General features: G+C 41.1%; 1 protein-coding gene across 1 annotated transcript in view; it reads right to left on the reverse strand.

Moving 5' to 3' along the window:
* The window catches only part of BLM (BLM RecQ like helicase), a 106,201-nt gene that overhangs the window by 26,177 nt on the left and 61,484 nt on the right, over positions 1-18,540 (reverse strand). Inside the window, 3 exon segments of the mRNA XM_017855029.1 lie at positions 285-480; positions 5,789-5,949; positions 8,257-8,363. Coding sequence (XP_017710518.1) covers positions 285-480; positions 5,789-5,949; positions 8,257-8,363 — 464 coding nt within the window.

Consider the following 18,540-nt stretch of genomic DNA (forward strand, 5'->3'; position numbering starts at 1 on the left):
CAAAGGAAACCAATAACTAGAGTTATTTTTGGGGCAAAACTATAAGGCATAGTTTGTAAATTTTCTGCCTTGTACACATCTGTATCATTTGAGTTTTACATAATAAGTACTTACCACTTTTATAATAAAAATGAACTAAAATAAAATTGCCAATCTGTATAAACACCTCTATTTTTCTACGATTATTTAAGGAAAACTGGACCAGAAGTACCACAATAGCAGGAGTAGATTACTATCATGAGACCAAAGATGATAGAATGTCTCTGCAATGGAGCCCAGCTTACTCATTATAAGTCTTTTCAGTCTGGTCACATCATGATAGGTATAGAAAAGCAGGCAGTGAGATATTTCCCCATCTCTTCCAGCTCTGCCAGATTCTTGGTAGTAACCCTCCATAGATTTAGGGAGAGATGCATGAATCACAAATCGCACGTCCGGTTTGTCAATCCCCATTCCAAATGCAATTGTCGCACAGATAACCTGATATAAAAGCAAAAGCTTATTAGATTCATAAGGCACAGACTTGAAGGAACGTTTTTAATAACAGATGCTTCTAAAAGCTCTATCATTTGTTTACTTTAAAATGCACACTACATAACAACCTAATATCTTAACTTGGTCCCACTATTTAGTATAACTAATATGAGTTTTTATGTTGATAACTTGCAATTCCATTAAAACCCAAGAAGGTAAAGAGAAGCTTAGCATGGCAGGCACTTTCTTGTATGACTCGGCATTCTCGTGTAAGAGAGCCAGAATCAACTGCAGTCAGCCCACGATGTGCTGCCACTGTTCTCTGTTTTTGCTACTGAGGTGTGGGGGGTGTTGCTCACACAGTCATGATATCCAGGTCACTGATCATAAGCAACATGTTGCTCAGGAGCTCCAGGGTGTTCCCAGGGCTCCTCAGAGGTCATTGCTGCTAGTTCCTCCAACGGCTCAGGAACAATGCGTTCTTACCTGCTCCACTGCTTATCATCAGTTTTCCCAATGGCACCAGCTGATCACACACCAACTCCTTCGATTCATCAGCTGATTTAAAGTCAAAGCTTGTACAATTTTAATGGAAACTCATGTGGGTAAAAGTCTGAGAGCTACTTATACCAAAAAAAGGAAAAACACCAGGAACTGTGGATCTTAGCCCATACAAATTACTTAGTGGAAGCAAGGTGATAGTTCACTCTCAAGAGATTGATAAATCAGTTTTCAAGGATATCCATTTCAGTTGCAAATTTAGGAGCTATTTAACCCAGACCAAAATGTTATATCCAGGCAAAATTACATTTCACAAATAAAACTGCAAGTTTTTTTTTAGCACTTAAAAAAATGAATTGCTACTGCAAGAACAGTATTTCAAAGGCATCTGAAATATCTGGCAGGCAGACTGAGGCTAATGACGATTTCAGTAACTGTGAGTACCAGCGGAAGGAACTGCAAGCTCTGGAGTATGTGGACAGTAAAGGGGTACATTTATCAACACCAGGAATGGTGGTGAGTGGCCTGTGCTCTCGGTTAGTCATCCATCTGCATTTATGGCACTCTGATCAAAGGCAAATCTCCTTGGAAACAGAAAGACTATTGTAGCTTCTAGTGAAGGAGAGCAGGTGGAGAGGCTGCATAGCAAGATGTCAGCCAACAGGTCCGGAAGCATGACCCACAGGGTTCCATGAACTCCAGGTGCATCTCCCACTATCAGGGCGGGCACAGGGCTGTGAGGCACTGCCTGCAGCCTCCAGGTGAGGATGCAATGCTGCCAGCTCTTTCTGAAAGCTCTTATTTCTTGAAATTGGGAAAAGTGGCTTTGTTTAACTGATTTCCTTTTTTATTTCTGTGCTTTTAAAACTTCAAACCACATCATTCTTTGTGAAGAATAATGGCCAAGTTTTATTCTATCTAATGAATCTAACAAGATCAAGTCTGTCGAGCTGGTGTAGGCTAATACTATATTCTGACTGTAAGGATTAATTAGTCTGAGAGCAGAAATAATTAGATTTTTATAAACCCCTATTTTAAACCATATTTTGATCAAAGTTATATGTATATCTCCACTGTAGATTATTTATACTATACATAACCATTTAAAGCACTTGAAAATATCTTTTTTTTTTTTTTTTTGAGACAGTCTCGGTCTGTTGCCCAGGCTGGAATGCAGTGGTGCGATTTTGGCTCACTGCAACCTCCACCTCCAGGGTTCAAGCGATTCTCCTGCCTCAGCCTCCCGAGTAGCTGGGACTACAGGTGTGCACCAGTATGCCAGGCTAATTTTTGTGTTTTTTTGTAGAAACAGGGTTTCACCACATTGCTTGGGCTGGTAGCGAACTCCTAGGCTCAAGTGATCTTCCCACCTTGGCCTCCCAAAGTGCTGGGATTACAGGTGTGAACTACCATGCCTAACCCTTTCCTGAAAACTTTTTCCTTATCATACATTGTTTTTATATGTTTTCTGGTCAGTTCTGTTCCACTGATCTGCCTATAATGTATTGCGAACTAGTGTTCCTGCGTTATTAGTTGTTTTGTTTTTTTTTCCAAACTCTTATTTTCACTTGAATATTCTTCCAAGCAAACTTTAGAAAAAGTTTATCAAAAGGTGGGTAGGGGGGCGGACACTGGCATTTGGTTTTAAAATTACTAAAATACAAACATTGTCAGGAGACAATGAGTGTATATTTCTGAACTTTTTGCATAATCTGAAAATGACGTTTTTGCTGGGCGAAGGGGGGGCGCGTGTGCCAGCTCATGAGGCTGAGGCAGGAGAATGCGATGAACCCGTAGAGCGAGCTTGCAGTGAGCTGGATGCGGCAGCCACTCAGGCCTGCGGCGACAGAGCAAGTCCGTCTCAAAAAAAAAAAAAAAGAATGACCTTTCATAACGAGCTGGGTATGAAATTCTTCAGTCCCAGTCTTCCTTCTTCCAATTCTGAAGACAGTCTTCTATTATTTTTGTTATATATTTGTTATGTATTTATTTATAACACACTTATCTGTTTCAATTATCCTGCTTTCTTGCTTGGGTACACTCACTGTTCTTAGGCTGAATCCTTGCCTCCTTTTATCAACAAAGATAATTTCTACCCCCACCCCATTTTAATCTTTTTTCCCTTGCATTCTCAAGTAATTCACTACATCACTGATTCTATTGTCTCCACTGAGTCATTCCATTTGTGTCTTAATATATAATTCTGCTGTTAGTTTTGTTTTTCTTATTTGGATAAACCGAATTTTTCTTTCTTTTTTTTTTTGAGATGGAGTCTCGTTCTGTTCCCTAGGCTGGAGTACAGTGGCATGATCTCAGCTCACTGCAACCTCTGGTTGCTAGGTTCAAGTGATTCTCCTGCCTCAGCCTCCCGAGTAGCTGGGACTACAGATGCCCGCCACCACATCCGGCTAATTTTTGTATTTTTAGTAGAGAAAGGGTTTCACCATAGTGGCCAGGCTGGTCTCAAACTCCTGATCTCAGGTGATCCGTCCACATTGGCCTCTCAAAGTGCTGGGATTACAGACGTGGGCCACTGCACCTGGCCATAAACTGGATTTTTATTTCTCCCTTCATCTCACCCTGTGATCTTCTTATGGAAGTTGTTGCTAGTTCATGTATTTCAAGTCTTCTTATATCTTTCTCAGGATGCTAAACTGATATCCTCTAAAATTTTGTTTTCCCAGAGAAAACAATTTTGAGAGATATTTTTCCTCTGAATCTTCAAAGTAACTACTTTTTCCCACACCAAAACTTTTCATTGGCTTCAAGTAATTATTAGTTGTTTTGCTCAAATTCATCCTTACATTTAGAGGGATCTATCCAAGGCTGGCATTTATCACAATAAGAGATGCCTAAAGTATTCTCAGGATTTCCTCCCCACCCACCTGGGTGATGGAAAATTTCTCATCTCAGAAACAGATGCCCAATATTGTTAGTTACTAGGGAAATGCAAATCAAAACCACAAAGAGGGCCAGGCACAGTGACTCACACCTGTAATCCCAGCACTTTGGGAGGCTGAGGTGGGCGGATCATGAGGTCAGGAGTTTGCGACCAGCCTGGCCAATATGGTGAAATCCCATCTCTACTAAAAATACAAAAATTAGCTGGGTGTGGTGGCACATGCCTGTAGTCCTGGCTACTTGGGAGGCTGAAGTAGGAGAATTGCTTGAACTGGGAGGTGGAAGTCGCAGTGAGCCAAGATCGCGCCACTGCACTCCAGCCTGGGTGACAGAGCAAGACTCTGTCTCAAAAAAGAAAAAAAACCCACAAAGAGATGCCATTTCCCACCCACAAGGATGAACACATTAAAAAAGCTGGATAGTAAAAAATATTGGCAAAGATGTGGAGACACTGGCACCTCATACATTGCTGGTGAGAATGCAGAACTGCAGAGCCACTTGGAAAAGCAGTTTGACAGTTCCTCTAAAAGTTAAAGAGTTGCCATTTGACCCAGCAAGTCCACTCCCAGGTGTCTACCCAAGAGAACTGAAAGCATATGTCCATGGAAAAACTTGTACATGATGCTCACAAAGCCATTATTCACAGTAGTCAAGAAGCAGAAACACACCGGGGATGGTGGCTCACACCTATAATTGCAGCAATTTGGTAGGTTGAGGCAGGAGTATCACTTGAGTCTAGGAGTTCAAGACCAGGCTGGACAACACAGGGAGACCTCGTTTATACAAAAAATAAAAAAATTAGCTGGGCATAGTGGTGCGCCTGTGGTCCTAGCTACTTGGGAAATGGGAGGATTGTTTGAGGTATGGTCTGCAGTGAGCAGAGATCATGCCACTGCACTCCAGCCTGAATGAAAGAGTAAGACCCTGTCTCAAAAAAAAAAAAAGAAAGAAAGAAAGAAAGAAAGAAAGAAAGAAAGAAAGAAAGAAAGAAAGAAACAAGCCAAATGTCTAACCAGCTGATGAGTAGATAAATAAACTGTGTTATATCCATATAACAGAATATTATCTGACCATAAAAAGGTATGAAGTACTTATATATGCTAAAATATGGATAAATCTTGAAAAACTTATGCTAAATAAAAGCAAACAGACTAGGCAAGGTGGCTCGTGCCTATAATCCCAGCAATTTGGGAGGCTGAGGCAGGTGGATCACTTGAGGCCACGAGTTCAAGACCAGCCTGGCCAACATGGCAAAACCCTGTCTCCACTAAAAATATTAAATACAAAAATTAGCCGGGCATGGTGGTGCGTGTCTGTAATCCCATCTACTCAGGAGGCTGAGGCAGGAGAATCATTTGAACCTGGGAGGTGGAGGTAGAAGTAAGTCGAGATCCCTCCACTGCACTGCAGTCTGGGAGACAGAGTGAGACTCTGTCTCCGGAAAAAAAAAAAAAGAAAGAAAAGTTACAAAGACCACATATTGTATGATTCTATTTATATGCAATGTACAGAGTAATAAACTCTAGAAACAGGTTAGTAGTAGTTAGTAGATTCGTGGTTTCCAGGCATTAGGGGGTGCGGGAAGTGACTGGGTATGAGGTTTCTTTTATGGTGATCAAAATTCTGGAATTAGATAGTGATGATGATTGTACAACTTTGCAAATATAGTAAAAGTACTAACTTATTTGCTTTGAAAGGATAAATTTTATGATATGTGAATTATATCTCAAGCAATATTTTTTTATGAAAGAAAAGGAACTTTAGAAGTATCAAAAGAAAATCCATTTTAAAATTTCAGTCTTATTTTGATGTTTACTACCTTCAAGGTAAAAGTTTGCATTCTACATATGCATGTTTGGTTATATGCTATAAAATATTATTTCTATTATTTGTTTATCTTTAAAAATGTTACCTGACAGCCATCCTGATTAATCCACTTCTGCTGCACTTCATCTCTGGCAGAATCACTGAGGCCAGCATGGTAAGCAAGAGCAGCGAGCCCATCTCTCTGTAATGTGTCAGCCATGGTGTCACATTCTCGCCTGGAGAGGCAGTAAATTATCCCTGAGTCATCTGCCAAGAAAGCAAGAGTACTGAGAAACAAGAATTTTTAACATAAACAACAACACAATTTATACTATGTTTTTAGAAATATATGAACCATAAATAGATCTCCCATAGTGTTCTTCTACTGCTGGAAGACCACACACGTGAATAATTCAAGCAAGGAATTCATGTGCACTGGAAATGAGATGTGGCTTTTCATCCTGTTGCTGCTAATGACTCGTGAGTTGGACCTGGATGAACTCTAGGTTCTACTTCACACTAGATACATGTGGGCATCGAAAAGCCACCCTTGGTCGGGCGAGGTGGCTCATGCCTGTAATCCCAGCACTTTGGGAGGCGAAGGAGGGCAGATCATTTGAGGTCAGGAGTTCAAGACCAGCCTGGCCAACATGGTGAAACCCTATCTCTATTAAAAATACAAAAAAAAATTAGCCAGGTGTGGTGGTGGGCGCCTGTAATCCCAGTTAGTCAGGAGGCTGAGGCAGGAGAATCACTTGAACCTAGGAGGCAGAGGTTGCAGTGAGCCAAGATCGTACCACTGCACTCCAGCTTGGAGATAGAGCGAGACTCAGCCTCAAAAAAAAAAAAAAAAAAAAAAAAAAAAAAAGCCATCCTTGCACAAACTTTGTCAAAAGCATATGGCAGTATGTATCAAGAGCCTTAGAAATACCTTTGACTCAGTTTCCTTCTAGGAAATTAATCTAGGAAATAAAGTGATACAAGGACATAAACAAAAGTTTTACTTCAAACTTTAAAAATTACAAAGATTTTAATGAGCAACATTAGGGAAATAAATAAAGGGAACTGTGAAATAAAATATACTATAACCATCAAAAGTGTTTTCTAAATTTTTAAAAGACATGGGAAAATGCTCATGATACAAAGTAGATTAAGGATAGAAACGTATATAGTATGCTAGTGGAAAAAAATGCATATAAAAATACTGGAAATTAATAATAACATGATAACAGTGATTTTGCTCATTGAATGATGTTTGTCTTTTGTTTCTTCTTTTTGTTGCTTTCTAAATTTTCTTTTTTGTTTTTTGAGACAGTCTTGCTCTGTTGCCCAGGCTGGAGTGCAGTGGCACGATCTCAGCTCACTGCAACATCTGCCTCCCGGGTTCAAGCAGTTCTTCTGCCTCAGCCTCCAGAATAGCTGGAATTACAGGTGCGTGCCACCATGCCTGGCTAATTTTTGTAGAGGTGGGGTTTCACCATTTTGGCCAGACTGGTCTTGAAATCCTGACCTCAAGTGATCCACCCACCTTGGCCTCTCAAAATGCTGAGATTACAGGTGTGAGCCACAGTGCCTAGCCATCTAAATTTTCTTTAATGAGCATGTATTTTATTTATTTATTTATTTATTTATTTATTTATTTATTTTTGAGACGGAGTCTCGCTCTGTCACCCAGGCTGGAGTGCAGTGGCACAATCTCGGCTCACTGCAACCTCTGCCTCCCAGGTTCATGCCATTCTCCCGCCTCAGCTGAGTAGCTGGGACTACAGGGGCCCGCCACTACACCCGGCTAATTTTTTTGTAGTTTTAGTACAGACGGGGTTTCACCGTATTAACCAGGATGGTCTCGATCTCCTGACCTCGTGATCCTTCCATCTTGGCCTCCCAAAGTGCTGAGATTACAGGTGTGAGCCACCACACCTGGCCATGTGTGTTGTTTTTAGAAGAAATTAAAAGATATTAAAGGAAAAGTCATCTCTCTGTGACTGAGCCAAAGATCTAGATATACACGTGAAGCTATTGACATTAGCTGCCTGGGAGAGGTGGGCCTGAGCAGGGAAATCACTGACTTTTTCTTGGTGGATCTCTACTGACTGATTTGTCCACACAAACATGTACATTAATTTCTAAAAAATAAAATAGAAATAGCAAAAATATTCTCCATGGAAAAGTGGAAAGGGGGTTACATGGAAAACTACTATGAATTCAGAATCTCATTTTAGTTAATAAAACTCAAAGGCAGACAGGCTTGGGACAAGGAACTAAAACAAAAAGCTGTATAATTCAAACACTGATTGAAGCCTGAGGAAAGACATTGAAACCAAAAGTTATAATACACGTGTGCAGGAGGGAGTATTTAATATATTTTTGTTAGAATTTCTTGTTATCAAACCAAATGAGATTTTACAATTTCCAGAATTGAGAGAGTTGCAATAGTCTGCTCTATAAATAGCAAGTTAGTGCTGTCATAATGCAAAAAGGAATGTTTAATATGCAATTTTATATATCCTATTGTGGTACTAAAAAGACATTTATTTGTTACTTCTAGACAGTTAATCACATGGCTGTACTCACATGGGTAGTGTTTTCTGATCCATTCTAGGCAGTCAAATGCCACCTTTTTAGGCTTTTTCGGTAATACATAGTATTTCAGATTATGTCTGTTAAAGCTCATGCTAAACCTAAAAAAGTCCCAAACATAAAATTTAGTTATTATGAGAAAGTATAACTTTCAGTATTGTTATAGACTACATGTGTCCCCCTAAAATCCTAACCCCCAATGTGATAGTATTAGGAGTTGGAGCCTTTGGGAGATAATTAGGTCATGAGGGGTGGAGTTATGAATGAGGTAAGTGCTCAAAAATAAGTAGAGACCTCGCTGGCTCTCCCCACCCTCATATGTGAGTATACAAAGAGAATACTGCCATTTACAAACCAGGAAGAGGGACCTCATCTGATACGGGATCTGCCAGCATCTTGATCTTGGACTTCCTGGCTTTCAGAACTATGAGAAATACATTTTTATTTGAGCCACCCAATCTACAGTATTCTGTCATAGCAGCCCAAGCTAATATCAAGTGTTTTTTTTTTTTTTTTTTTTTTTTTTTTTTTTTTTTTTGAGACAGAGTCTCGCTCTGTCACCCAGGCTGGAGTACAGTGGCGCAATCTTGGCTCACTACAACCTCTGCCTCCTGGGTTCAAGCCATTCTACTGCCTCAGCCTCCCAAGTAGCTGGGATTACGGATGCCCACCATCGCGCCCGGTTAATTTTTGTATTTTTAGTAGAGATAGAATTTCACTATGTTGGCCAGGCTGGTCTCGAACTCCTGACCTCAAGCAATCCACCCGCCTCAGCCTCCCAAAGTGCTGGGATTACAGGCATGAGCCACCGGGCCCAGCCTATCAAGTAATTTTCAGTTGAATACTGTCATTAGCAGCTTACATAATAGAACACTGAAATGGAAGTTAGGCTAAGGGTTAAAGAAAAGGAAGTTAGGCTGAGTAGCTGGGATTACAGGTGCCCACCACCACGCCCAGCTAATTTTTGTTATTTTTAGTAGAGACAGGGTTTCACCATGTTGGCCAGACTGGTCTCAAACTCCTGACCTCAGGTGATCTGCCCACCTCGGCCTCTCAAAGTGCTGGAATTACAGGTGTGAGCCACTGCACCCAGCCAGTTAGTGTATTTTATGTGTGGTCTAAGACAATCCTTCTTCTTCCAATATGGCCCAGGGAAGCCAAAAGATTGGACACCCCTGGGGTAAATAAAGAGCTAACTGCAGGACAGCAGAAGTTGCTAAAGCCCTACTGATCATGGTCACTTTATTTTTGTTCTTGACCCCAAATAAAATGTGGCTAACTCTGAGACAGATGGGCTCCTCCTCTTCCTCTGATCTACTATTCTTGTCCCATTTCCTCCCTCCCACTTCCTCAGTGAGCTTGTTCTCTCCATTATCTCCTTTTTTGTATTTTCAGTCTGTTCTGTGAATTTTTCTTCTGTCTCTGAATATGTTCTAGGACCACCCTTTCCAACAAAATGCTCTGTTGATCTATCTTCTAATCAACCTCTCTCTTTTCCTCCAATGGCAAGTTTCTCAGAAGATACTTATGTTCCCAACCAACTAACTACACATTTAATTTCAATTATCATTATTTTCTATTCTCAATTTTGCCTCTACCATTCTACCAATTTTTTCCCCAAGGTTTTTAAAACTAAAGAAAGGTGACAGAATTGTTATAGGGTCCTGCCCTCCAGGTACCTCCACTGCTCCACATTTCAACTATATCCAATCCACAGGAGGAGAGAGAACACTGTGGAACATGGTAAGGATAGAGCACAAAGACATCTCCATGCCTGGGTAGACAGAAGAAAGGATCATAAACTGCAGTAATCTGTGTCATGGGGGCTGCCTATATACAGGATCGGAGGAAGAAAAGATGAGGAATAAAACCACTGGCTTTCTGTTTTTGCATCTAAATCCAACTAGATGGGCCCACACAATAGGCAGCAGTGATCTTGCTGCATTTGGTATATGCAAAGATGGGTCTTCTTTCAGACTTCACTCTCTCTGGCCTCTCTGTATTCTACTTTTTTTTTTTTTTTTTTCTGAGACAGTCTCACTCTGTCCCTTAGGCTGGGGTGCAGTGGCATGATATCGGCTCACTGCAACCTCTGCCTCCCAGGTTCAAGCAATTCTCTTGCCTCAGCCTCCCGAGTAGCTGGGACGACAGGCACTCACCACTACGCCCGTCTAATTTTTCATATTTTTAGTAGAGATGGGGTTTCGCCATGTTGGTCAGGCTGGTCTTGAACTCGTGACCTCAGGTGATCCTCCCGCCTCAGCCTCCCAAAGTGCTGGGATTACAGTTGTGAGCCACCGCGCCTGGCCTGTATTCTATATTGTTGGCTACCCTTACTGAAAATTCTCTATTATGTCTTACAACTTTATATTCCCATGGGATTTTCTCCCTTGCATCTCTGGTTTCTCCACTTCCACCTCTTCTTCCTTTGCTCACTCTTTAAGTGAGAATCACCCCACAGACATCTGGCTCTCTTCTCTTCTCTTCCATTATCTCCTTCAGCACTCTCACTGCCTTAAACGCACCCAAATTTCAGTCCCAGGTGTTCCAGCTTTTGCCCTTAGACCAGTGGTCTAAAATTGGGAAGCATACATTCCTAGGGGTTCACAAAGACTTTCTGTGTATACATGAGCAAAGATCGTCTTAAACAAATTCAGACCCTCAATTTTCGAATCCCTTGGTTTCCCATGGGGGATTGGTTCTAGGGCCTCCTCGGATACATAAATCCAAGGATGCTCAAGTCCCTGATATAAAATGGTGTAGTATATGTATATAACCTATGCACATCCTCCTGTATACTTTAAACCATCTCTAGATTACTTATAATACTCAATACAATATATTAAATAAATGCCATCTAAATAGTTGCTACACTGTACTGTCAGTAATTACGTAACATTTTTCTTCTGTCATGGCGGCAGGATACAGCAGAGTATGCCTACACATCACTCCATTCATGTGGACACAGCATAGCACTTGGTGCTCAGCAAATTCAAATCTTGCATTTTGAAACTTTCAGAAACTATTTTCCTTTCAAATGTGTTTGATATACAGTTGGGTGAATCTGCAGATGCAGAAACTGTGGATACGAAGGGCTGGCTGTCCTTTTCCCTAAGACTGATCTGAGAATGCTCCCACAGACAAGACATCCTGGTCAGGGGCGGTGGCTCACATCAATAGTCTCAACATTTTGGAAGGCCAAAGCAGGAGGATCACTTGTGCACAGGAGTTAAAGACCAGTTGGGCAACAAAGTGAGACTCCTGTCTCTATTAAAAAAAAGACATCCTGGCTGGGCGCAGTGGCTCACACCTGTAATCCCAGCACTTTGGGAGGCCAAGGCGGGCAGATGACAAGATCAGGAGTTCGAAACCAGCCTAACCAACGTGGTGAAACCCTGTCTCTGCTAAAAATACAAAAACTAGCCAGGCATGGTGGTACATGCCTGTAATCCCAGCTACTCAGGAGGCTGAGGCAGGAGAATCCCTTGAACCCGAGAGGCGGAGGTTGCAGTGAGCCGACATCACGCCACTGCATTCCAGCCTGGGCAACAGAGCGAGACTCTGTCTAAAAAGAAAGAAAGAAAAAAAAAAGACACCCTGCTTGTTTCACCTTTCCCATTTTTCCCTTTTACAATTGTCTCACTTTCTGAAAACAAACAAACTAATCCTACTTTTCATACATTCTGAATTTTACCACTGTGCACTCTTCCAGGATGTAAAAACCTCCAGGACACCCAACAAAGCAAACTGAAATATAGTATGGGTGTAGGTGAAATTTTCTTTAATTAAAGCACTAGAAATCCTTGGTAGGAGGGCCTCATATCTTTAGGTGTTTTACTTATTTCTGTTAAGGGTGAAGAGTAACTAGGAACAAAGTATTTTGACTCTTACTAGGATGTTCTGAATTCAGATATACTGAGAATAAGGCGGTGGGAATGAAGATGGCCTTCACTTTATGATGTTGTTTCTTTCATCTCTATAATCACAGAATGCATTACCCTGAAAGTCTTTTAGACTACTGTTAAAAAATACTTTGATACCACCTCTCTTATGACAGCATTTCTTTGCAAAAAACACCTAGAGTCCTTTTAGTGCTTGAAACGGAAGAATGTGTAGCAGACTGTGGCAAAAAAGGCAGTAGATTTAAGAACTGTCTAGGAATACAAATGATAAAGAAAATCTTAAAATTTATTTGAGTCGATTTGGGCTTAAGTTGGAAATGGTACATGAGTCTCCCCACCAATAGGAATGCTATTGTGACTGGGCACAACAATGGCCTTACTGCTTTTTCCCACATTAAAAAAATATACTTTATTTTCAGAAAAGTGTTTTATTAATTTTAAAAAATCTTTGGGTCAAAAGAGAGACAAAACAAGTATTGGGGAGGATATGAAAAAAGTGGAACCCTTGTACATCACTAGTGAAAATGTAAAATGGCACAGCCACTTTGGAAAACAGTGTGACAGTTCTTTAAAAGGTTAAACATAGGCCAGGCATGGTGGCTTATGCCTGTAATTCCAGCACTTTGGGAGGCCGAGGCGGGCGGATCACGAGGTCAGGAGTTTGAGACCAGCCTGGCCAATATGGGGAAACCCCCATCTCCACTAAAAACACAAAAATTAGCCGGGTGTGATGGTGCACACCTGTAGTAGCAGCTACTCAGGAGGCTGAGGCAGAAGAATCACCTGAACCGGGGAGGCGGAGGTTGTGGTAAGCCAAGATTGCACCACTGCACTCCAGCCTGGGTTAGAGTGAGACTCCGTCTCAAGAAAAAGTTAAACATCGAGTTACTATATGACCCAATAATTTCACTCCTGGTGTATATACCTAAGAGAAATGAAAACATATGTCCACACAAAAATTTATACATGTATGATTATACCAGCATTATTCATAATAGTAAAAAATAAAAATGGAAATAACCCAATATCAACTGATGAATAAATAAAATGTCGTATACGTATACAATGGAATATTATTCACCAATAAACCGTGAAAACATTATGCTAAGTAGACAGTCACAAAAGATCACATATTGGATGATTCTGATTCTGTTTACACAAGATACCCAGAGTAGGCAAATCTATACATAGAAAGTAGATTAGTGGTTGCCTAGGGCTGGCAGGGTGGAGATGTGAGGGGAAAAGGAGATTGAACTGTAATGGGTTTGGGTGTTTTTGGAGGGTGACGAAATGTTCTAAAACTCTGGCAATGGCTGTACAATTCTGAATATGCTAAAAGCTTTGAATTGTACTTTTTAAATATGGGAATTGTATGGTATGTGGGTTATACCACAACAAAGCTGTTACTAAAAACATCTGGCATATGATCTGAATTTCTTAAAATTTGTAGACACAATTGAAAAAGCTCAGAACTGTTTACCAGTTAATTTAGTCAAACAAATTACTTTTACTAAAATAATAAAAATGACATGAGATTAGAACATAAAGTTGTAGATCACAAATCCAATTAAAACCAAGACAACTATCTCTAATGCAAAAGGACTGTGGGTAACTAACTAAAAGCAATATTTACACAATTTGTTATAATGAAAAAGTTAATAGACCCTTGGAGTTTATTACATGTAACAAATCTTACTCTGCCTGTTGGAAAATAAGATGTTTGGAATTACCAAATATCTAGTTACAGACAGTTCCCATCAACTGATGAATGGATAAATAAAATGCAAAACACTCATACACTGGAATATTATTCAGCTATAAAAATGAATGAAGTACTGACCAATGCACCAACAGGGATGACCCTTGAAAACTATGCTCAGTGAAAGAAGCTAGGCACAAACAAGAGGGAGAGGATGGGGAGCAGCTGCTAAAGGATACCAGGTTTCTTGCTGGGGTGATAAAAATGCTCTAAACTTAGATATTGGGGATGGTTGTACAATTCTGTGAAAATACAGAAAAAAACCAACCTACTAAATTGTACTCTTTAAATGGATGAATTTTATAGTGTGTGAATTACATTTTAATAAAGTCTTCTTAAAAGTTAGATTCTATTGTTTCTTGTCTAAGGTTCTGCTGGATATTACCATTAAAATCATAAATATGTTTGAGGTGTCAAACTCATGTCTTTTCAAAGTGTTGTGTGAGGAAACAAAGTCAACTAGAGCTCAGCTTGCTGCTTTTGGAATTGACAATAGTTGTCATGTGATGTATACTAAATAGTTTATGTGAATTGAAAAATGAGGCCAGGTGCAGTGGCTCACGCCTGTCCCACCACTTTGGCAGGCTGTGGGCAGATCACCTGAGGTCAGGAGTTCAAGACCAGCCTGCCCAATATGGCGAAACTCCGTCTCTACCAGAAATACAAAAAATTAGCTGGGCATGGTGGTGGGAGCCTGTAATCCCAGCTACTCGGGAGGCTGAGGCAGGAGAATCACTTGAACCCAGGAGGTGGAGGTTGCAGTGAGCCACTGCACTCCAGACTTGGTGATAAGAGCAAAACTCCATCCTCCCCCCGCCGCCTCTCCCCCCCAAAAAAGAAAAATGAAGTCATCCAGGCATGGTGGTATGTGCCTGTAGTCCCAGCTACTCAGGAGGCTAGGGCAGGAAGATCACTTAAGCCCAGGAGTTCAAGACCAGCCTGGGCAACATAGTGAGAATAAGACCTCATCTCCAAAACAAAAACAAAAACAAAACAAAACAAAACAAAACCCACAAAGAAAAGAAGTCTAATTTAGCAATAAAGACTGGCTTTACCAATTAGGTTATATGGTAGTCATTTCCCATTTTTGGAAAGAGCTAATCTATAGCTACAGAGTTTTGACAAAACTGTATTTAAAAGTATATCACACAATATAGTTGGGAATGGTGGTCCACGCCTGTAATCCCAGCACTGTGGGAGGCTGGGGCAGGCAGATCCCCTGAGCTCAGGAGTTTGAGACCAGTCTGGGCAAGATGGTGAAACTCTGTCTCTACGAAAAAACAACACAAACTAACAAACAAAAACCATAAAAATTAGCCAGGTATGGTGGTGCACGCCTGTAGTCCTGGCTACTCGGGTGGTTGAGGCAGGAGGACAAATTGAGGCTGGGAGGCGGAGGTTGCAGTGAGCCGAGATCGCACCACTGTACTCACTCCATCCTGGGTGACAAATTGGGACCCTGTCTCAAAAACCAACAACAAAAAAGTTATTAGAGAAGCGCATCACACAATAAAAGTATTTTGTCAAAAATATCATATTGGAAAGGTATACTGAAACTAACAGTATTCTGATTTCCCCAACTCTTCCAAACATATTGGATACAGGGAACAGGATTCTTGTTGAAAGAATAATAATACTACTAAATAGTCATTAGGTAAGTATTGGTAAAGCTTTTTTTAGGGTATTTTTCCTAGAAAAAATAAAGTGAATAACCATTGATCTTGCTTATTTTCTCAGTCAGAGAGTTTCCAATTCTTTGCTTACCACAAATTTGAAGGACCTAATTGAATTAGGTTGACAGATAATTAAAAATAATTTTTGACGACGGATCATTATGTAATCTTGGTATATACGTCAGAAGGAATTCAAATAATTGTTACAGCTACAAAAAATGCCTTCCATTCTCATCTACATGTTTATGTGAGCAATGTTTCTTAGTGCTTACATCCATAAAAATAAGAAATAGGAACCGACCCAATTCGTCCAGACATGTGAACTAACTGAACAACAAAAAGTCCTAGCTGGGTGTGGTGGTACTCACCTGTAGTCCCCACTATTTAGAAGATTAAGGTGGGAGGATCACTTGAGGCCCGGAATTCCAGACTAACCTGAACAATATAACGAGACCTCATCTCTTAAACAAACTAAAGGCCTATCTCATTAAGAGATACATTCTCAATCAAAATGTTTGCTTATGGCCAGGTGTGGTGGCTCACGTAATCCCAGCATTTTGGGAGGCTGGGGCGGGCGGACCACCCGAGGTTAGGAGTTTGAGGCCAGCTTGGCCAACACGGTGAAACCCTGTCTCTACTAAAACTACAAAAATTAGCCGGGCATGGTGGCAAGTGCCTGCTACTTGGGAGGCTGAGGCAGGAGAATCACTTGAACTCGGGAGGTGGAGCTTGCAGAGACTGTGTCATTGTACTCCAGCCTGGGCAACAAGAACCAAACTCAGTCTAAAACATATATATATCTATATGTATGTATGTATACAGGAGGTATATAGTTTTCCAGGATTCTTTCAGGAGGTACATGTGACCAAAGAAGGTTGAAGATAGCTATCTTGGTCATCCACTCATCCCTTAAACATCCCAGGCACCATACATCTAAAATCAAATTTATTACTCATCTTACTTCCTCCATTTCCATTTATGGTCAATGGTACTAGTCACCTGCCCCAGGAACTACTATAAACTTCAACTGTATCCACTTTTCTCATTCCATTTAGTTGCCATTCCTGCCCTCTCTCTTGACTCTGTTTCTTCCTTCCACTTCTGCTGTTACCACCAGCATCAGCTCTCCTCAATTACTGCAACAGGTTCCTGAAGGGCTGCTCTACCTCTAACTTTCTGTTCTCCCACTCATCCTCTCCTCTATTCTCTTGCCAGGGTTATCATTCATCCACACAGTTCAGATCAAGCCACTTCCCAGGTTAAAGTGCCAAAAGAATAAAGTCCAAACATTTTACCATCGTTATATGCAAGGCCCTCCATGATCTGGCCTCAAGCCACCTTGAGGCCCATAGAGAAGGGTCATCCCTTCTCTATGTTTCTCCACTTATCCAATGGATTATTCACCATTCCTTGGGCATGACCTGTACTTTTTTTTTTTTTGGCTGGAGTGTAGTGGTGTGATCTTGGCTCACTGCAACCTCCGCCTCCCGGTTTCAAGCAATTCTCCTGTCTCAGCCTCCCGAGTAGCTGCAACTATAGGTGCATGCCATCACGCCCAGCTAATTTTTGTAGTTTTAGTAGAGATGGGGTTTCACCATGTTGGCGAGGCTAGTCTCCAGCTCCTGACCTCAGGCGATCTACTCGCCTCGGCCACCCAAAGTGCTGGGATTACAGGCGTGAGCCACCGAGCCTGGCCTGACCTGTATTTTTACGAGCCTGGCCTGACCTGTATTTTTATAACAGAAACGTCAGCCCTGAATTTTCACTCTTTGCCTGCTAAAATGCCATTCACCTACCACTTCACATAGCTGTAATAAAAAAAAGACAGTAACAAGTGTTGATAAGCATGTGGAAAAATTGCAACCCCCATACACTGCTGAAGGTAATATAAAATGATAGAGGCGGCCAGGCGCGGTGACTCACACCTGTAATCCCAGCATTTTGGGAGGTCGAGACGGGTGGATCACCTAAGGTCAGGAGTTTGAGAACAGCCTGGCCAACATGGTAGAACCCCGTCTCTACTAAAAATACAAAATTAGCTGGGTGTGGTGGCACATGCCTGTACTCCCAGCTACTTGGGAGGCTGAGGCAGGAAAATCGCTTGAACCCAGGAGGTGGAGGTTGCAGTGAGCCGAGATTGTGTCACTGCACTCCAGCCTGGGTGACAGAGTGAGACTCCGTTTCAAAAAAAAAAAAAAAAAAAAAAAAAAAGACGGAGGCACTTTGAAAAACAGTTTAGCAGTCCTTGAAAAGGTTAATCATACAGTTACCACAGACCCAGCAACCCAAGAGAAATAAAACTTATGACCACAGAACAACTTCTACACAAATGTTCACAAAAGCATTATTCAAAAAAACCAAAAAATTGAAACAGCTTGAACATCCATCAAATGATGAATGGGTAAATAAAACAGAGAGTAGGATCCATAAAATGGAGTATTATTTGAAAATAGAAAGGAATGAAATACTGGAACAGGCTACAACATGGAGGAACCTCAGTGAAAGAAGTCAGTCACAAAAGGCCACATGTTATGTGATTCCATTTAACTCCATTTATATGAAATGTCCAGAATAGGCGCAAATCTACGGAGACAGAAAGTAGATGAGGGGTTGCCTAGGAATGGGGGAGTGAGAAAGTAGGAACTGACTGCTACTGGGTGTGCTCTCCCTTTCAATGGAGACGAACATGTTCTAAAATTAGATAATGGTGATGGCTGCACAACCCTATAAACAAACTAAAAAAAAGGCCACTGAAGTGTCAACTTTAGGTGAATTTTATGGTATGTAAATTGTATCTCAATACAGTCGTTTAAGCTTTCGTTGTTGTTGTTTGTTTTTGAGATGGAGTCTTGCTCTATCACCCAGGCTGGAGTGCAGTGGTGTGATCTCGGATCACTGCAACCTCCACCTCCCAGGTATAACCAATTTTCCTGCCTCAGCCTCC

The sequence above is a fragment of the Rhinopithecus bieti genome, unplaced genomic scaffold, assembly GCF_001698545.2.
Source record: "Rhinopithecus bieti isolate Rb0 unplaced genomic scaffold, ASM169854v2 scaffold_39857, whole genome shotgun sequence".
Classification (NCBI taxonomy): Eukaryota; Metazoa; Chordata; class Mammalia; order Primates; family Cercopithecidae; genus Rhinopithecus; species Rhinopithecus bieti.